This window comes from Anser brachyrhynchus (assembly GCF_964034855.1).
Source record: "Anser brachyrhynchus genome assembly, chromosome: 1".
Lineage (NCBI taxonomy): Eukaryota > Metazoa > Chordata > Aves > Anseriformes > Anatidae > Anser > Anser brachyrhynchus.
This window is the reverse complement of record NC_137694.1, coordinates 88062908-88088495: the sequence shown is the minus strand read 5'-3', so window position 1 is coordinate 88088495 and position 25588 is coordinate 88062908. Positions and strand designations below refer to the sequence as shown.

General features: G+C 51.3%; 1 protein-coding gene across 2 annotated transcripts in view; it reads left to right on the top strand.

Moving 5' to 3' along the window:
• IGSF3 (immunoglobulin superfamily member 3) overlaps nucleotides 1–25588 on the top strand; it is an 86746-nt gene that overhangs the window by 35118 nt on the left and 26040 nt on the right. The window contains exons 3-5 of one of the 2 annotated variants that reach the window (XM_080575794.1): nucleotides 19044–19454; nucleotides 20531–20920; nucleotides 22621–23022. In XM_080575794.1, the coding sequence (XP_080431920.1) occupies nucleotides 19044–19454; nucleotides 20531–20920; nucleotides 22621–23022 (1203 nt within the window). The remainder of the gene's footprint in view (nucleotides 1–19043; nucleotides 19455–20530; nucleotides 20921–22620; nucleotides 23023–25588) is intronic. The other variant, XM_080575795.1, reaches the window with a different exon arrangement.

The following is a 25588-nucleotide window of genomic DNA, read 5'->3' as shown; positions in this document are numbered from 1 at the left end:
TCCAGAGCCTGGCAGGACCAGCCGTTCCCCCTCCTCTGTCTCCTTCCATGCGGCATGGGTCCGATGCTCCTTCACAGGACAAAATTCTTGGGGTGCTGAGAGGGATGCCTGACCTGGATTGGGATGGGGCTGCCTCTCAGTACGGAGAAGCCGGGAGGAGAAATTTTCCATCTTGACTCTGTGGCTGCCCTGCCAGTTTAGCCCTATAACAGTTTTACAATCTTTATCTGATATAGGTTTAAGAGGATTTCCCTGGGCGCAGTGGGATTATTATAAGTCAGAGAGCAGTCTCCAGCTGATATTCCTTCAGCAAGTATTTATTTTAAGTGGGTTTAACTGTATTTAATTTTTTTTGCATGGGTTATAAGTAAATTGTTTACATTATTAGAAAAGTAGAGCCTGGATAAAGCGAAGGAATGTATTATTGCTTTCCAGTCTGGGGGTGGTGGAAGGAAAGCAGCAGCTGGAGGTGGGGAAAGAAAGAAGATAACAGAGTAGTGCTGGGGGAAATGTAACATTATTCCACGCGGCACTGATTAGTAATGCTGCCAAACAGCTGCTTGTAAGTAGGAGATGTAATGGGGAGGAGAGCTGCGGGCTACACACATCCCTTGAGGAGAGGGTGGTATCTCCCCACCTCCGGCCCCAGAGCCAGCCACATGTCTGGGGTTTGGTGCAGCTGGCTGCCTGCCTCGACCCCACGTCACGGTTACATGGACATGTTCCCCCCACTTTGGGGTTTCCCTGCCACCTTTGGAAGAGAAGAGCAGTGGGGAACCATGGTGTCCACATGGGCAGCATCCCTAGCCCTTGGAGTGCTCCAGAGGATGCTGATGGGGATGGAGGGATCAGCCACCCCACTTGCCATCAGCAAGAGATGTTTCTAGAGACCCCGTAAAGGGGAGCAGAGCCCAAGCTAGAGGGCTGAGCCCGAACAAAGGTGCTTTTGAGTGCTGAGAGGACGGTGGTTTTGCCTGCCCTTTGCTCTCCTCCCCGTCTGAGCACTGAGTGAGCCTCTGCCGCAAGCGATAGACGTTGGCTGAGCTGGCACTAATGGGACAGATGCCTTTCAGTGTCTGCTCCATCCCGCTCCGGTTCCTTGACTCTTTCAACAGATTGAGCCCTGTAGGGCTTTATTCCTTACTGCTTAAAATGATAACTCAGGGCTCCGCAAAGAGATGTTGTAGTAGGGATTGCTGCCTAGGGGAGGTGCGGCACAGTGGGCAGGATTTTCTGATCGGAGATGGCTCTGCCCTGGGTATGGTGTGAGAAAAGCACTCGTTTTCTCAGACCTTGTCATTCTTCATTTTTACCTGCCTCTTTGAGAGAGCAAGGTGGTTATAAAACTGTTCCTTACCCATGTGTCACGATTATAACTTGTAATGCCAAACGTCTTCTCCCTGCAGGTCAGAAGGTGTAGAGTCTGGGTTGCGTACTGCTTCGTGCTGCTGCATGAAAACCCAGCGCAGGTCCCAAAGCAGCAGGCTACTGTGCTTTAGAGGTTTAATTAAGAGGGTTAATGTGAGGCTCTCATTAAATTAGAGGGTTAATGTGAGGTGCTCGAGCCTTGTTATCCACTGAAGAATTGCATCAGCGTGCTGCAGATGACCACAGGCCCTCTGGCACTGCGTTGTCACCTTTCGAGCTCCTTCAGGTGTACAAATGCCACCTGTCCACTGATACAACGCCTTGCAGAATGGCAGGTGACATTTGTGTGTTACGGATGGCCCACCTGGCAGTGCTACGCTTGAATACAAGGAAGAGAAAGCTGGAACAGAGCTCAAACCTGTGCGGAGCTCAGCTATCGAGTAAGCAGTCAGGAGCAATGCCAGCCACCCAAAAAGCCCTGCTTGAGCTGTTTGGCAGCCGAAGGCCTGTGAGCACTGAGTGGCTGTGGCCCTGGGGGATAAGGGGATGTTCCTGTGCATGAGGGACTTCTGCCTCCAGGCTGGTTCCTGGGGTGCAGGGTTAGCTGCCCCAGAGATGGAGCTCTTTGGCTGTGGTGGGTCTGAGGTGAATTGAGGAGATTCTGCCCCTGCTGGGACGGGGAAGGTGGTGATCATCCAAGTGCCGGACTGGGAACACGAAGTGGAGCACAAGGTGGGCCGAGATTGGAGGTGTGGGAGTTAAAAATCTAGCAAAAATGTGGGGGAAAATAGAGAGACAAAGGGATGGGAAGGAAAGAGGAGGAGGGAGTGTGGAAGTGACAGATGGGAAGAAGACCTTGGGCAGGGATTTTTGGGTGGTGAAGAGCAGCGGGGTGTGTAGGAGGGTGGCATCCAGGAGGTGCTGGAGCAGGGAGGGATGCATATAGGGATGACTGCTGAGGGACCATGGCTAGGGTGCGGTGGAAGGGGTGTGCTTGCTCCTTCCCACAGCAGGAGGAGGGCCCAGGCCTGCTAGAGGCATGGGCACCAACATCTCCAGCTGGCCTCTTGCTGCAGGGACCCCATGGGGGCTCTTTCCCCACCCTTTTGATGTGTCCTTTGCAGTGCCCTAGTGGCTCATTCAGGCTCTTGACCCCAGAGTAGGCAAGCAGGTTTCAGTGCTGTCTTCTGTCAGGGCCATCGGGATGCGGTAATTACCTTTGCACTGCCGCCCACCCTTTCTTCCTCTCCCCTTGCGACTGGGAAGTAGGAGGCAGCGCCGACATGCTTTGAGGAGCTCCTTTTGAAGTGACTTTATGAGTAACGCGGGTTGGCGAGCAGTGGGTAATGAGATGCCGGCACTCTTTGCTCTCAGATAATTTCCACTTCCCTCTATGTGTGGCCAGAGCGGCGTCTGCTGCCTGCCTGTCCTCAGAGATATGAAGCTCATCAGATCTCATCTGCTTCAAGAGGCATCTGACAAGGGCCTGATGTCGACAGAGAGAAGGGGAGAGGAGGAATTGGGAGACTGCAGACACAGTGGGCTGGGTGGCAGTGCTGTGGCTTGAGTTCATATCTGTGGGGTCCCGCTTAGCCCGGGCCTGTTCCTTTAGAGAAGCGCTGTGCTGGTTCAGAGTGCTGAGCTGCCCCGTGTACCCGTAGCGGGGCTGCAGTGAGTTTCTGCAGGTTTTGCAGACCGTTCGTGCAGGAAGATGGACTTGTCCCCTCCTGTGGTGTGCTCAGGCTCTGACAGGGATAAGTCAAGCTGGGTAGTAGTCACCAGTTTGTACTAACAAGATGTTTTTGATGACGTGCCCTAGGCCACACCAGAATCCTCCACTTGTCTTGGTCCCCTCCCCGAGTGTCCAGAAGGCATTTTCCATCTCTGCCCAAGCGCAACGGGTCCAAGCCAGCTGCCACAGGGTCCCTGTGGGCCACCTAGCCCATCCCTTGTTATCTGCTGGTTAAAGTCATCAGGAGGGAAATGCAGATGACGGCCGGGACACAGCGCTGCTGCTCAGGGTGGCCTCCTGGAGCAGCAAGTACAGCCAGCCTGCAGGTGGATGCCATCGGGAGCCCGGCCTGGTTAAGTTCATGAGACATGACAGGATCACAGCCCAGGGTTGCTGCAGGCCTCTTAACTGGCAACCGCGCTCCCGTGACAGGGACGTCACTCGAAGCCTGTCATGACAGACCTGCCTGTTGAGGAGGCAGCACGTGGACATCTCTCACGATCATTAGCCGTCAGCCTGTGGGGAGAGCCTCTTCCCAAAATGTGCAGTGGCCGCATCTGCCTGTGCGCGTGGGGCAGCCTCTGGTGCTGCTCACAGTCATGTCCTGTCACAGCTTCGGGCGGGCAACCAGCACTGGGTCACCACCGCAATAGCTGTTGTGAACATCTTTGTGTTGCTTGCTGTGGATCCACGTAAAATTGGAGGCTTGTATTTATTTGGCAGCAGTCAGCATTTCTCGTGCAGGTGCTACCTTCGTCCTGGCTAGTGAAATTTGTGTTCATCTGGGAGAAGAAGCAGCAGCTTCGTAAGCAGGCCGGCTCCTGCGCCTTTGTTTCCTTTGGTCCGCAGGGTTAATCTCCTCCTTGGCACCCGATTATTTGCTGCTGTGGGGAATGCACATGAGTTTGTCCGATGCGTGCTTGAAATTCTCATCTCCCTGCCTTTAATCCCCATCTGCGAGCGGTGCCCGGGGCTGGGGTAGCTCAGACTGGAGCCCCTTGGGGACCTGCTCCTGCTGTCTCTGCCCAGCTCCAGGCGGGTGGCTCTCAGCTATCTCGGAGGGAGGTGTTGCACTGAGCAGGGGACACCTTCCCTCCAAAGTGTTACCAAGTGTTACACGTCCCCACAAAGTAGCTGAGCATCGGCATTGCCAGCTTTGGGGTGCCCCTTGTCCCTCAGTGTGCTCGCAACTCTGTAGAGCAGGGGACGATGTGCTAGTTTAGGGCGTGCTTCTTGCATCCCGCGTGTCATCCCTTCTCCTGGCCCAGTGGGAAGCAAGTCTGGGCGCCCCACTCCCATCTCCAGTCCGTTTTCTGCTCTTTAGGATGCTCGGTTTCCTTTCTTTCTCATTTCCCCCCTCCCGGGTGCTTTTGTCAGTGTGTAATTAGCTGGCGCTGCACCGAAGCGTTGCTCCCAGGAGTGCTCTCTCGCTGACATTAGCTGCAGACAGTGACTAAAACAAAGAGACAGCTCGGTACGCGCGACGTGTTCGCTTTGTGCGTCTCATGCTCCTCGCTGCTGTTGGGAGCTCAGAAGAGATCGCAGATGTGGAATAAACGGGAGCGCTTTGAACAAGTGGCACCGTAATCCCTCCCTGCCCCCTGCCCCTCGATCCCCCCTTTTTGCAGACATTAGTTTGATTAAAATTGCATGAGCCCACACACAGGCGTGTTTTATTTCATTTATTTATTTCCTCCTGGCAAGAGACCGTTCTGAGGTCCCAGCAAACAGCTCCGCCCTCTGGGAAAGCATCTGGGGAGCACTGGGAGGGGGGTGTAAGGGCTTGGGGGCATTTTTTTGCAAAACTTGCTCTCACCAGCACTTGCAGCCTGCTGCTGTGAGGCTCGTTGCACTGGTGGGACCTGCTTTTCCTGTGGAATGCCAAAAATGAGCGTGTGCACCCTTGTGGAGAGAGGATGGGAGCTGGAGATGGGGCTGGAGGGGCACAGCGGATACGGGGCTAGCTCTGGAGCAGAACAGCAAGTTTTCACCGGAGGTTTTCCAGGTGACCCATGGCATCCCTGTGGCTGGGGCAGGCGTAAGCAGCTAGCTTAAAGCCCAGGAAGCCATGCAGAAATTAAGTCAAAACATTGAAAACAAGATAAATATCCTTTTCAAGCCAGGTTTGGGCACCTGGCTGGCAAGGAGTGAAGTTTTTGCTACTATTTATTTGCTGCAGGCTCCTGTCTCCTCTAGGAACGGGAGACCATAAGAGAGGACTTTGTGCTCTGGTCCTAATCCACCCCTTGCAAACACAGTACTTTTGAGGATGCTGTGGCAGTGCTGTCTAAAACCTGCCATGTTCCTTGATGGGCATTCACAGGACAGAGACTTCACCTGATGCCCCCCTGGCACTGACGCTGGCATTGCATGACACCCCCGTACCTACCTGCCCTGAGGAGGGGTGGCTGCAAGCTGCTGGCCGTGGCATGGACGTGCCCTGAAAGAGGCCCTGCTGGGCTGCATCCAGCAAGCCTGGACCTTGCAAGGTGAAGTTCCCCAGGTTTGGTGGCAGTGTGGACAGGAACTTTTCGGCCAGCCAGGAGAGGTTAGCATAACAAAGCGGCAGGTGAGAGGAAGGCATTGAATTTCAATCAAGCAGAAGCAGGGGAATGAAATCTCCTTGCTTATAATTCAAGCTCCTGGCTCAGGCATCCCTCTCTTTTACCTTGGAGCAAATCTCCTGTAATGCATAGAAACAGCTCAGCAACTGTAGTCCTGGCTGCCATTGAGGCAGAAGCTGGGGTTTATTAAAGACCTGCACAGCTCTGTAAAAAAATATTTATGATCTTCTTGCACTTAATCATTATAAGTCAAATATTTGAATAGGTAGGGGCAAGCGTTTTGCTAGAATTTGATGATCCCTTTCATATTTATGCTTGGTTACACTTGCTCCACATGTATTTGGATGCTTGGCTGAGGGCAAGAGGGAGGTGAGGGATGAAAAGGACTTAACTTCAGAAGGGGAAGATGGGAGCAAGGAGAGATTAGAGGGGAGAAGAAAGCAAAGGAAGGTTAAAAATGATAACAATTAGGCTAGGGGGGACCAAGAAGAGGCAGAAAAATAAAGCTGGGCCTTTGAAGAGACAGGGGATAGACAGTGAAGCCTCTTATTAAAAATTAAATGGTTGAGTCTGAAGGTAAATGAGGAGCCTGTAATGAAACAATAAATAAAAAGTGGAAGACAGGAAGGAGAGAAATACTTAAAAGGGAAATAAGAGATTTTCACAGGTGTATGCCATTGAGCATGTCAGCAGAGAAGCTCCATAATCACCTTTAATAAGTGACGGGTACTGGGGGCTTTGTAAAAAACAAACAAAGCCCAAACCTTGCAATTATTTGCTCTGGAGGGCTGTTTGCCGTGCTGTGGTCTGTTGGGCTGTGTCCCAGTAGGATGGCTGGGGGCTCTTCAGGAAGGAGGCAGTATGCACAGTTTGCTGGGAAGTCCTGTCCTAGAATCTATATGAACAGTGCTATTTTATTAACCAAAGCCCAGGGTCAGCAATCGTGAACTGTAGGGGTGGAAAGCAGATGTATGACTCTGTTCCTTCAAGGAACAAGGTGGAGTCACGAGGACTTGACTGACCATAGCTTAAAAGAAGGAAGTAGAAGACTTGTGGAGGAGACCAGGCTTCGGTGGTGCATTTTTGTTCATGCTCCACATGAGGATGTGTCACATCTAACTGAAGCCAGTGCAGGGCCATGCTCGGTGTGGTGTTGGGCACCTCAGCAGCTCTTGTAGGGAAAGGACGAGCTTTTGTAGCGACAGGACAAAGGGTGATGGTTTTAAACTAAAAGAAGGTTGGTTTAGATTGTATATAAGGAAGAAATTGTTCACTCAGGGCGGTGAGACCCTGGCACAGGCTGCCCAGAGAAGCTGTGGATGCCCCATCCCTGGAGGTGCTCAAGGCCAGGCTGGATGGGGCTTTGGGCAACCTGGTCTGGTGGGAGGTGTCCCTGCCCATGGCAGGGGGCTGGAGCTGGGTGGTCTTTAAGGTCCCTTCCAACCCAAGCCGTTCTCTGATTGTCAGCCTCCGAGGAATTTTATCTTCCAAACCTTTCTATATTGTTTTGGGGCACTCTCAGCGGTTGGATTTGCATTGGTGACATGAAAGGAATTGGCCTTTCTCTCGCACCATGTGAGGCAGTGAGTTTTGGATTTGGCCTGGGTATCCTTTCCACAGCCTTAATACCCCCTCCCCCATGTGGGCACCTTTAAACTCCTTAAGTTCTCAAAGTAAACTGCATGGATTGAAGTCTGCAGTAAAAACTATTTTAACATGCAAGTATCAGAGGCTGCATTAGTTTAACTGAAATCACTTTGCATGGATTTTTCTGGCATAAACCAGTCCTTAATAGATCCAGGATGTCTGGGGATGATCGAGTACTCAAATAAATTTGTAATGGATTCTAAGGGGAAATGGCTTTCTGTCTCTTTTACGTTGTGTTTTGTTTTTTTAGTGATGGTTAGAAGAATGAACATTTTTCTTAAACAAGGGTCATTTTTTGTCTTTCCTGATCATTTCCCAGCTTGTTTATTTTAGGGGAAGTAGGGCGCAGCAGTGCTGCGTAATTCATTTTGCTGTAGGATGGTGGCATTTGGAAGCACCAGCCTGGCTGAGCTGCCTGCAGTCTCAGGTGAGAGCCCTTTTCCCATCTATGCAAACTGGCTGCAGATGGAAAGTATTTTCCAAGGATTTTTTCTCTCAGCTGTGTTGTAAATAGGAAAAAGGCAGGATTTGGGAGCTTTGAGAGTCCAACAGAAACTTCCTTCCCTCATTGATTTCCCCACTCTTCCTGCTGCGCTGTCATGGTACCACGAGCTCTTTGGTCACCCTGGAGTCTGCCAGGGCACAGGAGACCTGAATACCTAATGTGCTCAAGCAAGGGTTTTGGAAAAAGTACAGAATAATTAAGAAAAAATAAATCTTTCTTATTATTTTAGTGTAGCAGAAAAAGGAACAGGCAAAAGCTATTTTCTTCTTCCTTCTGAAGGTCGTGTTTACAGGAATTTAGCCATGATTTGAAATATGATAGCCTATAAAACTACCACACTTTATAAGTCTACCTTACAGGGAACAAAACTTCGATAGGCAAGGCAGGAGGACGTATCCTAGCTGTGCCACAAAACAATGCTCTTGAGTCTACGTTTGGTGTAGGGTGGTTTTTGTTTGTTTGTTTGTGTTGTTGTTGTTGGTTTTGTTTTGGTTTTGTTTGTTTTTAAGTGGATTAATGGTTCCCCCAGATCTAGACGGGATAGTGTGCTGAGTTTTGGTAAGAGTGGCTGATAGTGGGCTGAGTTTTGGTAAGAGTTATTTTATAAAAGAAAGAAGAAAAATGTGAGTAGAGGCACTAGTGAAGCTTGATTTCCTGTGTGCTTTTTTTTTTCTCTGTGGCTGAATTTCTAGGTATCTAATAAAGTGCAATCATTGCTTTTCCTTGATTGGGATATTCCCATGCTTGTCTTCCAGCTTACTTCCTTGGTATCTGAGGTTTGAACAACCACTGCTTTCTCCTCCTCAGAGAAATAGTTATGTGTGGTGGGTATCTACTATGCTTCTCCAGCTATTTCATGAAACCTGTGAGAATTTATTCTGAGACTGCTATCCATCCCTCAGTGTTTGTTGGAGAGCTTTAGCCACTCTCGAAGCAGCTGCCACTTTCCAAAGTTAGGTGAGAGGCAGGCAGGCATGCTCACACTGTCATTTCATGCTCTCGTTTTGTTCAGCCAGGGCAGAATGGTGACGCTCCTGTAGAGCATGCACTGCAAACAGCAAACCTCACCTCCCAGGTACTAAGCTCTGCTCAGGGACTGTGCTCTAACTGGCTCCTGTGCCTCTGAGTGGTACTAACTGCAAGATCAGCCAAGCTCCCATTGTGTGGCAGGAGAAAACCTATTTGAATGGGTTGTGGGTCCGTGCACCTGCCATGAGTTAAATAATTAATCTGCTCTGACCATTTGCCATTGGTGTCCTCTGCTTTCAGCAATGAGGTGATCGCTCGCATCGACTAATCAATCATAATTCTCCATATCGACCTGTGTTGATTTCCAGTTCTCCTTGCTTGCAAAAAGGCCACTTGGATCAGGCAGTTGTGAGAAGTTCTTCCCCCCCAGACAGTACAGAGCAAGGGTGATGCAAGACTGTGTATCTTATCAGGCTCCTAATATGTTCTTTATTTGCATGCCATAGCGCATCTGCACGAGAGATCTTGGGCTTTCAAACTTTACAGGTGCTTGTGAGACAAGCTGTTATCTTGGAGCTGGAGAGGGTGAACAGGCACTGAGCAGGCTCAGCTTCAGGCGGAAATCAGGCAGCGCTGGTGGATGGGAAACATCGGTGGCTGAAGCTTTACAGGAAAACCTTTCCTGTTACTGTCTCCTTGAAGCTCGCGTATCTGTAGGAAGATGTTAACCTGAGGATATCTACCAGCAAGAGAAAGTTATAAAAGGTAGTGATACAAGAAGACACTGTCCAAGGGCACTGCTGGGGTGAGAAGTCTGCAGTCTCCTGTCTTTTCCCTATTCCTGTTCAAGAGTCTCTTCAGGCTGATGTGAGCTGGCGATGTTTCCATTGCCGTGTGCCATCCCCAGCCCGCTGGGCACGCAGCAGCCAGCGGAGCATCTGCTGCTCTTCCTGGGCTGGTGTCTCAGCTGGTGAAACTCCACAGCCTGCCTCCGCTGAGGGTACGCACGGAAGCAGCCACGCAAGTGAAATGCTTCGTGCTGGTCATTTTGCCATTTACCTACAGGGTAGTGAATAGCAGCTGGGAAGCTGACAGCTTTCAGCGCCTTTTGCACTGTGATGTGGTGGTGAAACAAGCACTGATGGGGAAAAATGGAGCTGTCTGGAGACCTGGGGACAGCAGTGTGTCAGCTGTGTTTGGCTCTCGCTGAGTAGCTTCACCAGCAGAAGGCTGGAAACACTATAAATAAAGTCCTGGATTCTGCAGGAGTCAGTGGTATTGATCCTGTGCTGGAGACATCGTGGAAACTTCCTATTTACTAGTTTATTCTTGACTTATTTTCATTGCTGCTTTTTTCGTTTGTTTGTTTGCTGCAATGCATTACTTTGATACAGTCTGTGCCTTTGGTTTAATAATAGGTGCGCCAAAAACGTATTTTCTTTATTTTGATGCGCAGTTTATTTCCTGACTGCTTATTTTAAAATGCCTTCTGGCTCTGTACTGCAAAGGATTTGGGATATCCTAGAAAATCTGGGGTACTGACCTCTAGAAGACCTACATGTCCAGACGCTTGCCTTCTGTCCATAATCATCAGTTGTGTGTCTGTGCTGCTGGCTGTGAGCAAGCCATCTTTCTGTGGCACTCCTCGCCTCATGGGGATCTCTTGATGAGCAGGGCTCTGTGGTTGGCATGGGGTTGAGAAGCAGACAGTGACTGTAAAGCCGGAGGAAGTGTCCACCTCTTTCTGCAATGGGTGCTACATTTCAGCATTTAGCATTTGTTGTGGAAGACCACCCGGTGGCTGCTCTGTGGCTAAGTCTGCTGTCAGTGCGAGTTCATTGGGGTTGCACGAAGCTTTTACTCTTCCCCAGCAGTGAAATTTCCCCCAGACAGTCGTCCGCATAAGAGTGGCCCAAGGGCCAAGGCAGGATGCAGCTGCAAGGAGGGCTTTGCTGCTGGCTCGTGCCTCAAGCTGGGAGGAAGCTCACTAAGGGCAGAATTCAGGACCTTCGATCTTTGTGAAATGAGACACCAACAAGCCACAAAAATAGTTGGAATATATAATTTGTACAGCAGGAACTATTGAGTTTCTGCCTGCCTGGTTTAGGAGCCACTGCCTGAGACGGGGTGAGCAAAAGGATTTCTTTGTGTGCCTTGCCAGGGCGATGCAGAACTTCATGACAGAGAGACTTCGTTGTTTCTGTCAACTGATTCTTGCTCGCAGCTTTCCCACTGCCTGTCGTCTTCATCTCCTTCAAGCATAGCACAGGTTGTAGGGAAAAGTGGTGTCCCCTTCTGTAGCTGTGAGGGGTGCTGCTCAAATCTTCCAGACAGTGCTCTTCTACAGGGAGAGCAACTCGGTGGTAGCCAGATGTCTTCGTGTTGATAACCAGAGAGGTGAACAGAATTCTGGGAGAAGGGAAGGGCACTGGGTGCTTTGAAATGCCCAGATCAATGAATATAAAAACAAATACATTTAAAAAAAAATTCAATATAAAGATGCCAAGCACACTCATGCATAAAGTCAACTGGCTGTGTGTGCCTGAGTAGCTTTTTCAGAGTAGTTGATTGCTACACTGGAGCAGGAGAACGCTTTACACAGTCTGAAAATGCGCTTCCAAGCACAGCACTTTGGGTCCTGTCTTCCTGTCCTTATCCCCTGTTCCCCAGATCACCACCACCTAAACTAGAAGAAGCTTGGAGCATGAAGAGCTTAAAGAGGAGAGCTTGCTATTGCCCCATGTATAAGAGGCAAAATTATAGAAGTACAGTAGAAAGAAAGTCTTTGGGAAAAGGGATTTGCAGTAGTGGACGTTACCTGGATTTATCTGTGCAGCCTGTTTTTGATGGCAGAAGTCTGACACTATTTGACTGAATTTGTGTTGCTTGTCTCAGTTCTGTTTTCTGCAGCCTTTAGTGCAGGAAGAGAGCAGGTGTTCCTCGTGGTTGGAGAGCTTGGACTCCATCCTGCAAGAGCCAGACCGTGCCTTTCATTCATCATGGGGGTGCTAGCTTCAAAATAACAGTTCGGGGCTGCCAAAACCTCATTGGAAGAAGGTAGCTTGGAAATATCCAGAAGAACCAACGTCCTTCATTCCAGCTCCCAGAAATCCCCCAGCTCACGCTGACCTATGGCTCGGTAGATGGCCTGCTGTCTGGTGAAGATGTGTGTTTGTGCAAAGTGTTATAAACAATTCCCATACTCGGAACAGGACCGTTAGAAAAGATTTCTACCGTTAGTTTGTACAGGGTTTTTTTTGTTCTCAGATTTCAAAACTTTCTCTGTTCTATTTATGTGCCACCCTGTGTCTCTCGGCAATCTGCTTAGAGACAAGCATGAAGAAGACGCGATTCTGATCTCTTCTTCCCCGTCCATGCGGCAGAAAGCCAGCATTTTTACTTCATCTTCCCTTGGGAACTTAAGACCCAGACCAGGGCTGAACGGAAATTAGGGCTGTAAAACAGAATAAAACCTAATTCTGTCCTTCCTTTGGTGCTTTGTTTGCGGGGACTGAAATGCTCTGCTTGTGTGTTCAGTAGGAAGGCTGTTTTAGAGGGGATGGATAGGTCAGGGCAGGAGATCCAGGGCCAGCATTTTGGAAGCAAGCACTGCTTGCCCACCTGTGTTGCTGACTTGTGCATGATGCAAAGTGCTCTCCTCCACCGATCAGTGCCGCTTTGATGGTTAACATGTTGGATTGTAGGAGTCATTCAGGACTGCACTAGGTACGTGGCACAGGGATCCATACTCTCAGTTTGGAGCCTCGAGAGTCCTTAATTTAAAAAATGCTCACAGGAATCTTCTCCCAAGTACATCTTGGCCTGGGTTATCTTCCAGCAAAGGGAAAAATAAATTGCTGCTGCCGACCTCAGAGAGCGGCTGGCCAGAGGGGCATGAGAAACTCTGATCCCGTGCTTTGCAGCACGTGGGACGGGCTGGGTCCCAGGAGGCAGGTGGGAGAAAGGAACCTGGTAGGACTCAGACCCTTTGTGATTGCCTAAATGAAGGAACCGCAGCTCTTAACAAGCTCCCCTTGACCTTCTGTGTGATCTCTGCCGGGCTCCTGAAAGGCAGACACTAATCTCTGCAAGCAGCTCCGCGCTCTTATCTCCAGTGCTGCTCCTTCTCTTACACGCGCAGCTGGGGGAGAGAGAGAGGAGAATCCTCCTCGAAAATTGATTGTGGGGAGGGACGGCCCACCTGCCTGAAACACCGCAAATGTGATTACAGCCCCCGGGGAATATGGCCTGAGATGTGCTGTGATTGTTTTGAAATGATACCGCACGGCTCCCTCCCTGCGCAGCTGTTTGTATTGCCTGCCCCGAGTACGCTGGGCTGAACAAAATAAGGCTTTTAAAAAAATTGCTGAAAAGAGGATTTTCTAAGCTTTCCACTTCTATCATTTCTTACCTGCGGCTTCTGAGGTGTAAAACATTAAGACAGCATTGCCTACACAGCTTCAGAGGAGCCCAGGCTGCGTCAGCTCTTCGGCTCCATGCGTGCTGGGTATTTTTTGTTCTCCCCGTCTGTTCTGTGGGTCGGGGAGGCTGGGGCTTAGCAGGTTACCCTGTGCCAGCTGAGCCACAGAAAATTCCCACGTCCCTGCTCTTAGCTCTCAAGTGTTGTTAAGTAAAACACATCAGCTTAACCCTGGGTGAAAGAGGTACGTGATGATGTGCTCTGCCCTCGTATTTGTGGTGGCTTAGGCTTGCATTAAGCTGCGGGAGCTAACCGGTGGCTCTCGGGCTTGGGATCAGAGGGAGTGCTAAACCCTCAAAAAGGTGAGTTTCTAAAAGAGGGAGGCAGGTGGAGAGAGAGGGATTTGGGAGCTGATTCACCTTGACTCACTGCCGGAGCTAACTGCCTCTGCCGGCTGTCACCCAGCTGCCTGCAGGGCTGGGTCTCGCAGGGGGACAGGGGGCACAGGCAAAGCCACGAAGCAAGATTGCAAAAAAGTTTTAATAAAATAAGTGTGCATATGTGAGGGATTAGAGGTTTCCCAACACTGCTGTGGCTGGGAGGTGAAGGCAGGCCTTGTGCTCTCTGTACCCTTCGACATACCCAGCTCTTGGGATCTTTGGTTGTGTGTATTTTGTGATATTTTTTTTTCCTTTTAATGAGGCCACTTGAACTTCTCCACTTAAATTAGCTGTCCTAATAACCAGCTGCTCCTCAGGGTGCTGCGGGACTGGGTGGGTGTAGAGAGGCGAAGCAGCTCGCTGGCAGGAGCCTCCCCTGAGCCCCACCTCAGCTTCGGCAGGAGCAGAGGGGCTGCGTGGCACGTGGGGCGTGCGGATGGGGTGGCTCGGGCACGGAGACATGTCCTAGAGCAGGACCAGGTTGTGCAACAGGGTCCTGCTCCCACGGCACAGGAGGAGGGCGAGTGACGGGTAGCGTGGACCGGCGCGTGGGGCAGGGCGGGTGTGACTAACGGGCCCAGCGGCAACAAAGGAGAAGTTCAGGCCCTGAGATGGGAAGCTGACCTAACTTCGAGTTTACACATCCTCTATCTGATTCTCTCTCCCCCTTTCTTCTACTTCTTGTTGTTTCTTTTGTTTTTTTCTCTGCCCTTTCCCACTGGCTGTCTGAACTCGTCCAGTTGCTTTGAGAGATGCATTTCTGTTGGTGTAATCACTCCAGCCAGTCATTAACGTACAAACAAGGCTACTATTGTAATCTGAGGATTTATTGCTGCTGCTGTGAAACAACTGCCATGCCATCTTACTTAACTCTTCAGTTCCCTCGCTGCCTGCTGGCAGCAGCTGGGTCGGGAACAGGCTGCCCTCTTAAAGAGCTGCCCGCCTGCAGGCCGAGGATGTGCTGCTTGGCTTTGTTGCCCCGCAGAGTGCCGTGGTGGTGTAACTGCAAGTGGGGCAGCGCTTCGCCATGGATTTCTCGATTGTGAAGCAACCAGAAGTGACTTCAGAGTTCGACTTCGCGTTTGAAACAAGGCTTAAATGTTTACGCTGGGGTTAAAAATGTGTTCCGCTTGCTTTTCTTTGGGCCACAGCTCAAGCTCTGTTCACCCAGTCGGGAGACTGAAGTGAATTCACTGACAAATTTAGAGAAGTGTATGACTTCTTTTTAAAAATGGTTAAAACGTCAGTACTTCTCAGCTGCCTTTCCTTTAAAGCCGTCTTTGACAATCCCTGTGTCTCAGACAAGACAGTGCAGGTTGGGCTTTACCGAAGGAAAGTAATCCCCTACCCAACCAGATTTTTAACACTTGTTAGCGTTTTCCCTGTGGTACCAGAAACCCGTCGTTACGTGCAGGTCGGTGAGGAAGAGGGGAAGTTTGGAGAGCATTTCCCTCCCTGGGCTGCAGGACCCGGAGCAGTTACTGGGAAGTCTTGCTGCTTTCTCTCTGCTGACCTTTTGGGTTGGCTGTTGTAGGAGCTCTGTTCTCCAAATCGTGGGGCATTGCCTTGTCCCCACGCCTCTCTCCGGCGTGATGCAGGAGTTGAGGTACACCCCAGGCCCCTGCCCGTTTCTCTTCGGGATTTAAAACTAAGGCAAGTCGGGGACATTATCAGCGGCATGATGTGCTCGGTTTTGTCCCGTTGTGGAGGTGATGTTTGGGGGTCTTTGTTGCTTTTGCAGCATAGCCCAGCATGTGTTTTCCTTCGTGCTGAAGGCATTTCAGGTGGGAGGTGCCCGGAGTGCTGCAGCAGGTAGGGATCGGCATGTGCAGCTAATTGCCAGGAATGAGGGCTGGAGAGGATTCCGCTGCTCATCTAGGTATCTTTTCAGCCTTATCACCACCTCCTGCCGCATGTATGCACACGTATTTGGATCCCATAAGGAATAGAAAGCAGCAGCAGCACGGCGGAGGGGTGAGGATGGGGGCTGCAGCTGGGCGAGGGCAGGTCCCTTCCAGCTGCTCCTCTTGCCTCGGGGCAGCTCCGGTGGTGGACCCCCATCCTTCCTTACGCTGTTGGCAGCAGCAGCATCGTGCCTGATGCGGGGCTGATCACAAAGCACTGCTCACATTCCTGTTAGTGTTGTCGTTTGGTGCCCGCCAGTGCTTTCCTCCAAAGTGGTGGCGTTGGCACCGTGCTTCATCTTGAGCAGCTTGCTTCTGTCTTGCAAGCACAACCAGAGGCATCGGGGAAGGAGGTTGGTGGCACTGAGCTGGGATCCCTGCGGGGCAGCAAGATGTCATGGGGCAGATGGAAACATAACTCTTGCACTAATTCTTTTTAAAATCCAGAGCAGTATTTCTCAGCCAAAAGCAGCTCCCTAGGAGTAGGGAGTGCATGTATTTGTTCTTCCTAAATAGTTCACACTTGACACTTGGCAAGCGTAGCTCTATCCAGACGGTAGGAAGTGGGCAGTTGGGGACACAAGGTAGCACCACGCAGTGCCTCTAAAGCGTATTGGAGGGTAAAAGCAATAATGAAACCCAAGGGAAGAAAAGGCTGGCGGGTTTTTGCTTGGCCCTCGAGATGGCCCTGTGCATAGCTGTGCTGACTACCCTATGTAAGTTGTTTTTCTCCAGAAGAGCCTGCAGGGTAAGGCTACTGCGGTGGTGATTTTTACCAGCTCGGGGCTCTGGCTCCCAGCCTGTTGCTCCTCGTGCATCACCTAACAAGGAAATGGTATCCCAGGCAGGTTTGCTGCCTCGCCTGGGAGTACACAAAACGTTGGTAGCTTTCTGATTTGTGTCCAGCATGTAACGGCTTTGCAGTCCTACTCCTCGGGGGTGATTGGCGTTTTGGATACCTAAGAACAAACCAGAGCCAGCCTAGGGAAAGGGGACACCTGGGTCGTCTATGTCCATGTGAGGTAGAGTTCATGTGGAAATGGGGCTGGTCCTGGGGGCTTGGAGGAAAGCATGTTGGAGAGCTTGAGCTGCGTACCCAGTCCAGGCCAGGGATCTCCAGTCCCTGCTCCAGGTGAACGTAAGCCGGTTCCTTATCCTAAAGTTAACACCTTAGTTCCCAATCTGTAAATACTTCTGTGTAGCTCACCGGGTGCTCCTCGCTTGCACGTTACTGAGGTGTCTGTATCCGAGGTGGGTTTGGCTGGAGCTGCATGCACTAGGGGAGAGGGGAGCACCTCCTGCTCCTTCCTTCCTCCTCCTCCTCCTCGTGGCAGCAGGACACTTGGACTGTCCCTGGCTGGGCCCCTGACACCCTCTAGTGGCAATATTGACGTTTAATATTTCAGAAGCTCTTAAAGCTTGGGGGCTGCGAGCACCCCTCCTGCAGCAGCTGGCGGCTCAGAGGCTAGTAGGAAATGCTGCCTTTCTCTCTCCGTCGACCTGCCAGCTGGGAGCAAGGGGGAGGCCAGGCTGGGGTTGGGGGGAAGCATGATACAGGCTCCTGGGTGGCATGCTGGATAGAGGGGAGAAGGGAGCAGGAGCTGGGCAAGACAGAGAGGGCAAGGGTGGGAGCGGGTCCTCCTGGCTGTGAAGGCAGCCTGCCGAGAGCATCCCCACGCCAGGCTGGTTCAAGATTACAGTCTCAAGGCTGTGTGAACCCCAAAGGCCATACTGATTCATCTAACGGGGAGGATATGGTTGGATTTTTTTCAACCAAAAGAGCACAAGGAGTGCAACACAGTGTGTTGGGCATTATCATAGTCAAATTACAGCCTTCAGCACGCCACCACCTCCGGATTTTTCTCCAGGAATGCGTTTTGCAATAGCTGTGGTGTGGAAGATGCTAACCCTCCCTCCAGGTTATGACCTGGAAATACGAAGTCCAGTTGGCGAAACGGTGCCTGTGTCAGCCTGTAAGCAGCTCGGGGAATGGGGTGGCAAGCGAGACACGGCCGTGGCCCTACACTCTTCCCGTCCCACCGTGGGAGCCGTGCTTTGCTTTCCCGGGCAGCCGCTGCCGCGGGCTGTGCACGGGGCCCGTGCTGGGACAGGCTTCCTCTTGTCGTCCCAGGGAGCGGGCGGCTCCGTGCCTTGCAGGGCTCTCAGACTGGCTGCGGGAAGGAGGATGGGCAGGCTTTCTTCCCAGAGTGCTGCCTTCACCCCGCGTACCGGCGAAGGGAGGCTGGTGTGTGTAGCAGGCAGCTCTGCCTTTGAAGCAGCTCAGTGGGAAAGTAACTCCAGCAAGATGGTGATCGGGTTTAATTTACCTACCCGATGTAAAAATAAAGTTACGAGAGCCTATGACTGGAGGGCAAAGAGAAGGGAGCTGCACCGCTCTGGAAATCATTTGGAAAGGTTTGAAATGAGAAATTTAAATCTCCTCGTGCAGGCGTGGTGAGCTGGGGAGTTCAGCTGCCAGCTGCGATCACTGCTTTGCTTGGAGTCGGAGGGAAGAGGGGAGAGGAGAAGCGAGGCAGCTCCTGGCTGGCACGGGATGGCGTGGCCAGAGGCTATTGCTGCCCGCGGGCAGGGAGTGGGGAGCCTGGGTGAGGAGGATGAGGGGATGGGAGGCAGGAGGAGACATGGCTGCGGGGATGAGGGCAATGGCCGTAAATGAGTCTTACCAGGTATTTTCCCTGCTGGGACAGTAAATTCCCTGGTTAGAGCATGCTTGGTCAAAGCAAATGCTCTGGGCTGAGCTGGACGAGAAAAAATTCCCTTTCATTTACTCCATCCTGTGGCTTTCTTCTTCTCTCTCTCCTGCTTTGAATTTCCTGCCATAAATAATGCCAGCGGTTGTCCTCAGGGCAACTGATTGCTTTCTGTAGCAGTGCCTGAATGAAACAGATGCAGCTTTTGGCAACGTAACCAATTTTGTCAGATCCTCCAGTGTTGTCAATGAAACTGAGCTGAGATGTGTTAATTATATTCCGCTGGTGCATGGTGAAACCGTGGGCATTAACAGGTTCACTGGCGCTGCCTTGTCTGCAGACTTGGAAAGGAGGCTTGCCGTATCCTCTCCATATGATGTTTCTTGAGACAGCAAAATTTATAAATAGCTCTTTTTAAGAAAGCCTGCCTTCTAGTAGCGGGACCTCCTGCTACAATTGAGATACTCGCTAAAATTAAGCAAATCTGTGGTGCTGCAGGGTTTTTTTCATCCTAATTTTAGTGGCTGTTCGCTGTAAATCCAGCTGTGTGGTCTTTTCTGCTGTCACTCATGGACTGCAGGTATTTGGGGATGATTGTCTTTTTATTTGGGGCTAGTTATGAGCTGGCAGGCCTTTGCTAATCCTCATGATTAATTACAACTGTAAAAAGAGACCTCTCCCCCAGCTCTCCTTTAACGTATCCAGGCTGTGGCCCCTCTCCTGGGTCAGCATCTCGGCGTTCCTAACCCTAACGCTGTGCTTCTCCGTCCCCCTCCGCTGCAGTGATCCCCGACTCGCTGCGAGTGACCGCGGTCCCGCAGACGCTGCACAAGGTGGAGCGCGACTCCCTGGAGCTGAAGTGCGAGGTGTCCAAGAGCACGGCCCAGCACAGCCACGTCTCCATCGCCTGGTACCGGCAGCGAGGCGGCGAGGCGCCCGTGGAGGTCATCTCCCTCAGCCGCGATTTCGTCCTGCGGGCCGGGGGCTCCTACGCCCAGCGGCAGGCCACAGGGGACGTCCGCTTGGACAAGGTGGGCGAGACCACCTCGAAGCTCACCATCTACAACCTCCACCCGTCAGATCAAGGCGAGTTCTACTGCGAGGCGGCTGAGTGGATCCAGGACCCGGACAAGTCGTGGTACGCCATGACCCGCAAGCGTTCTCAGGGCACCATCGTCAACGTGCAAGCCACCGGTCAGTGTCTTCTCTCTCTTTCCTTGCTTGTCCGGGTGGTGGGAAGAAGCAGAGGAGGTGGAAAACAGGGCTGTGCGTTGTTAGGTGACTCCGGTGCTGACCCAAGCAGGGAGCAATGCACACCACAGCTTTTTACCATCTAAACAAATGAGTCTGCAAGGCCAGCTGCAGAGCTCCCCTAGGTCTGATCACACCTAACGCTGGAGCAAGGCCTGCAAAGCCGTGCCTGGTCTGGGACTTGACTGTTTCACACTGTGGTTCTCTCTTGACTCCGCAGTGGGGTTTGTGGTCTCCTCAGATAAGCCCAGTTGCCTCTTGGGGTGAACCCATGGAAAGCAGCTGTTCCTGGGAGGGTTGCGGAGGTCTCTCACTGCAGGTTACCCAAGTGGGGCCAGGCTAGGTCCTCTTCTCTTGGCACTGCTGAGACCTGGACCGGTGGTATCTTCTACCACACCACAGCAAGAGGGCTTGGTGGCAGCCCCTGCTGTCTGACATAGCCAGCAGTCTGGGCTGAAACGGGAGCTAAGGCACACATACAGCTTACACGGCTGGTGCTAGCACAGGCAATGAGAATTTGGGGAAGTGAGGAGATAAGAGTGACACATCAGAAATTTAAACTAAAACTTTGAGCAAACACTTCTGTATTGCCTGAGGCCCATTTGCAAGTCAAAATCCTTCTCACAGCCAGCAGCACAGGTTCCTGCTAAGGATCTAAAAACCCAGATGAGCTCTTTTGTCCTCTCAGATATCCCTAAAAGCCCTGCCTTTCAGTCCCAGCAATCTGGGATGAGTAGGACTGGGCTCCAGCTCACATCCCGTGGTGCCGCTGGATCCCAGTGTCACAGCAGAGCTGCTCCCGGGTGGAAAGGCTGGGGAAAAGGTGATTTGGCTGGGGAGGCCTTGCAGCTTTTGCTTCTTACAGCCAAAGCAAGCCGCTCACCCCTCCACCTTGGAGGTGCATGTGTCCAAGGGGTGATGACCATGCAGTCTGGCAGGTTGCAGCCACCTCGCGTGAGGTGTGCTGCTCTCCAGGTGGGCTTTGCCACGCTGACATGAGCTGGTCTGTTTCTCCCCAGATAAGGAGTTCAGTGTCCGGCTGGAGACGGAGAAGCGGACGTACATCGTGGGCGAGCCAGTGGAGTTTCGGTGCATCCTGGAGGCACAGAATGTCCCTGACCGCTACTTCTCCATCTCCTGGGCCTTCAACAGCTCCCTCATCGCCAGCCTGGGGCCCAACGCCGTGCCGGTGCTCAACAACGAGTTTGCCCAGCGCGAGGCCCTGGGCCAGCTCAAGGTAGCCAAAGAAAGCGACAACGTTTTTGTGCTGAAGATCTACCGCCTCCGCCTCGAGGACAGTGGCAAGTACAACTGCCGGGTGACCGAGCGGGAGAAGACTGTGACGGGGGACTTCATCGACAAGGAGAGCAAGCGGCCCAAGAACATCCCCATCACCGTCCTGCCGCTCAGTAAGTAGAGACCTGCCTGCTCCATCCCGGGATGCTGCCAAGGGCCTTGCTCTGCTGGGCAGCTAGCTGGTGAGGCTGTGGTGTGTCCAGCCCAAATCAGACTTCGGAAGGGGAATGGGGAGGATAAGAGTTTGTGTGCTGTGGAGGCTTGAAATCCCAACTGGCAAGTCTTTTTGGAGGGGAAGGGGAACAGTAGAGCAAGGGGGATTGTGCTGCTCAGGTTCATGAGTGGGGAAACGTGTCCCCACCTTGGTGATCACTCCAACCCGGCAGTTGTGGTCTTGAGGTGAAGGTGTGTGTGACAGCCTCTGGCTTGCTCCTCGCACCTCTACCCTCTGCACGAAGCTGGGCGCCCTGAAGTATACAGCAGGCGTAATGGGGAGACTGGCTTGTCCCTGCTTTATCCTAAGAGCTGCTGGGTTCCTGCAGGCTGTGGCTGTTGTTCAGCTGTCGTGAAAGACACTGGGGTTGCACCCTGCACTGGGAAAAAATAAGGTTCACCTGCTCCTCAAGCCCTAGTTCGCTCTTCAGCATGGAGCCCTGTTGTGGTCACTGTGTGTCTGCCAACCCTGGTGAAAACAACCCTGCCAGAGGCTCGCCTGAGTGCCTTTTGTGTTTATCAGACAAATGTGATAAATACGTGAAAGGCAGGGTGAGAGAAGAGGGTCAACTGACTCATTCCTCCTTTGTTTTGCTCTCTCGAACTCAGGTAGCCGCAGCATGGCGAACCAGGCAAGTGTTGCCCAGGTTACCCTAGCTGCAGGGTTTGACCAAGCAGATGGGAAGCTGACAGGATTTTGTGCAGCGTCTGTCTCCTGTCTCTTAGGCTTGTAGGGAAATGCAGCCCTTTCCTCAAGCTTTTTTTTCCTCCTCATTTCTCCAAAAGAAATTCTAATTCTTTTCTCTCTTACCAATATTTGGTCTCATTTGTTTGGCGTTAAAAATTAGAAATCTTGCGCTGGACTATTGTCTAAAATGCAGTACTTCTAGGCAAAGCCACCTTTCAGGCAGATTTCATTCCTGAGATTTCGTAAATCACCAACTCTAGGAACAAATGTGATTTTTCAAGGGTGCTAAGTGTCCATAACTCCAACGGAAGACAGCAGGAGTAACCAGCACTCAGTATCTCTGAAAAATGAGCCGTAAAGCCTAACGTCTCTGGGAAGCTCAGGATAACTTTTTTTTTTTGATGTTGCCAAACATTGATAGCTACCTCTAGTGCTGAGAGCGATGGGAGTTTGCGAAAGCTTCTCCCAAAAGGTGTTGCAGAAATGGACGTGGCAAGATGGTAATCAGATTGACACGAATTGAAAAGCCCAGGGAGCTGGAAGCTTTTTTTTTTTGGCAGAGCCGGTTGCATGTGGTGCATGTTGTAGCAACACAAATTCCCTCACGCTTTGCTGAGACCCCAGCCTGGACCTGCGAACTGAAGACACGGCAGTGCCTCCTGAGCCCTAGGCAGAGATTTTTCCCAGCTTTGGCCGACACCTGCTTTGAGTGTGCAAGGCACCAGGAGCAGCTCGCTGCCCACAGACTGTTTTTGGATGTGGTCACGCATGAACTTAAGACGTGCCTGGACCCAAATGCGTGGGCAGTTTCCTGCACCTGGTAAAACACCGCTCTGGCCAGCAGCGTCCCTGCAGACTGAGAAGTGCCCAGTGTGTATCATCTCCCCTGTGTGTGTGCGTTTCTCTCCTTAGAGACCAGCATCTCCTTGGAGATTATCAACAACGCCAGCAGTGTCTTGGAGGGGGAGAGCCTGCGCTTTGGCTGCAACGTGCGCTCAGGCGTGGGGCCCCAAAGCCGCCTCTCTGTCGCCTGGCAGCTGGTGGACAAGCAGAACCGGCGCAGCGAAATCGTGCGTCTGGATCGGGACGGCACCCTGCAGCCCGGCCCGTCGTACACCGAGCGCAGCAGCTATGGGGGCATCCAGATGGAGCAGGTCCGGCCCGGCTCCTTCACCCTGGAGATCTTCAACAGCATCAGGGCGGACGAGGGCCACTACGAGTGCCGGGTGGCCGAGTGGACGCGGACACTGGATGGGGAGTGGCAGATGGTTGGGGAGCGGCACGCTGGTACCCCAGTGTCCATCACTCCTCTGGGTGAGTACTCAAGGTGTGGGGGCTGTGGGGCCATGCGCCCCACGAGCCTGGCTCAATCCAGGAGGTCACCTGCAAATACCTGGGGCTGCTCTCAGCACTCTGTGCTTGCCAGTGAAATGGAGGCACCAGCAGCCCTCCTGCAGCTCCTGCAAAGGTTGGTGCAAAACGTCTGCGTGCCCAGTTGCATTTGAGGGCAAAATCTGAGGGGTGGCTGTGGCAGGAGCAAAGCAGGGGATGGCTGATGGGAGCCAAGGAGAGAGACTGCCAGCATCATGATGCCCACTGAAAGGGGGCACCACATCCCAACAGCCCTGGAGCTGGGCTGTGGGAAGTGACTTGGTGGTGCTCCATCAATGACCAGCGGGCGTCAAAGCCTCCTTGCATGCTCTGGGCAAGCCTCGTCTCAGCTCACCAGACTGGGAGAGCGAAACACAGGGCATCTATTGGCCCGGCCACCAGAAATCACGAGCATCTCCAACAGCATCAGAAGTCCTCAGGAGCTGTGGATCAGGACCGGTCCTCACTGCCTCTGCCAAGAGGCCCTGAGCAGCTGACCCGGGACTGAGCCAAACTAGAGGCCGTGATCGTTGCGACTGGTACTCTGCTCTGCCAAATAGCTCCTCTGGTTCAAATACAGCAAAGTGACATCAATTTAGGAGAGGGCAGGTAGGGCATTAGAGATTTTGCATAGATTGTGAATTACTTGGGTCTCGCTCAGGCCTTGTTATATATTAAGCCCTGGACAGGTTCCCAAAGTTCTCTGCAGGAGACCGAAGAACTGATGAATATTCCTACAAGGTCCCTGATTTGCAGAATGCTAGAGCTATAAACAATTAGTGCGTGCTATTCAAAAGTCAAGATAGATTTTTTTTTTCGATTCTCCACAGTATTAATCTTAAGATTTGGCGAGATGTGTGAGAGACCAGACTTTAAAGTCATATTCTGATTAAAATCTTGCTTTTTTTTTTCCTTTCCTCCCCTTCACTTTTGACCTTCTTTCAGAGGCTGTTCTGTCTAGAGCTAGAAACCATTGCTCTATAGGTTTCAAAAGCAGGTAGGGACGTTAGTTTGTAAAGAACTCAAGGCAGATTCTCAGCTGGTTTCAACAGCGTCTTTGTCTTGAGGTCAGTGGCATTTGGCCCCTTGTAAGTCCATGTGTTGGCCATTCTCTTTACTTTGCAACTTGTGGAGGTGTGTTGGGATGGAACAGGGAGTACAGTGGTAGATGAAGTGATGAGATTTTAAAATGCATCACGTTTACTCTTGCTAAAATTTAAGATACAGAAAATTGATCAGCAGTTCCAGAAGATGGGATTTGAAGGTAGTTGTCCCTCCACCTCTTTCCCTTGTCCCAGGGAAATTTGACTGTTACATTCTGTCAAGTCCTAAGAAGTAACAAAGTCCTCTTTCTATAACTAACAAACCTGTAGTAGCTCAGTAACATTTAGTGATGAAAATATCAAATATTGTTTTCTTGCTGCTGAATCTGATATTTTTTGTTCAGATTAATGCTTTTGAAGTGTCTTGAGAAACTAGAATGGAAGGTGCTAAGAAAGAGCAAGAGAGGTTTATTGCTACAGAAAGTGCTAGTAAAAAAATGCAGTAAATTTAGTGACACTCACATTTCAAGTTAAGGTCTAATCGTTTGCCAGTCTGCCAGGGTAAAAAACTCTTTAGCTGAACCAGCACAGATAATGTTCAAACCCATAAATCTATCGCCACTGTGGTTGTGAAGCAACAGCCAGAAGAGAGATGTGCTGTCAGATGAGACCAGATGTCCCTGAACTTCTGAGGATCTCAAGTGCCCAGCAGGGATTTTAGTCCCTGGCAGATGGGAGGGAAGGGGCAGGCACTCTGAAATCTGTGGGTAGAGGAGGGCAGGCTGGGTGAGGGGGTTCTCCTATATTGTTACGGGGAGGTCTTGCACAAAATGTGCCTGCTTACATGTGTGGATGCTCTCCTTTTGTATGAATTCCCTGGTAAAATTATAGAGAAGATTATTCTGGGAATTACTGAAAAACACCTGAAAGACAATGCAGTCATTGGTCACAGCCAGCTTGGGTTCATTAAGGGAAAGTCATGTTTAATGAACTTAATTTCCTTTTATGACAAGGTTACCCACCTAGCTGACTGAGGGAAGCCAGCTGATGTAATCTTTTTGGAATTCAGCAAATCTTTGATCGCTGTTTCTCACAGTATCCTTCTGGACAAAATATCCAGCATACAGCTAGACAAATACATGATGTGATGGGTGAACAATTGGCTGATGGGTTGGACTCAAAGGTTTATAGTAAATGGGGTTACATCAGGCTGGCGGCCAGTCACTAGTGGGATTCCCCAGAGCTCCATTTGAGGGCCAGTTCTCTTCAATGTTTTCATAAATGACTTGGATGTAGGACTTGAAGGTGTACTAAGTTTGTGGACAATGCTAAACTGGGAGAAGCTGCTGACTCCCTTGAGGGTAGAGAGGCCTTGCAGAGAGATCTTGACAAATTAGAGGGCTGGGCAACCACCAAGTGCATGAAGTTTAACAAGAGCATGTGCCAGATCCTGCACCTGGGTAGGG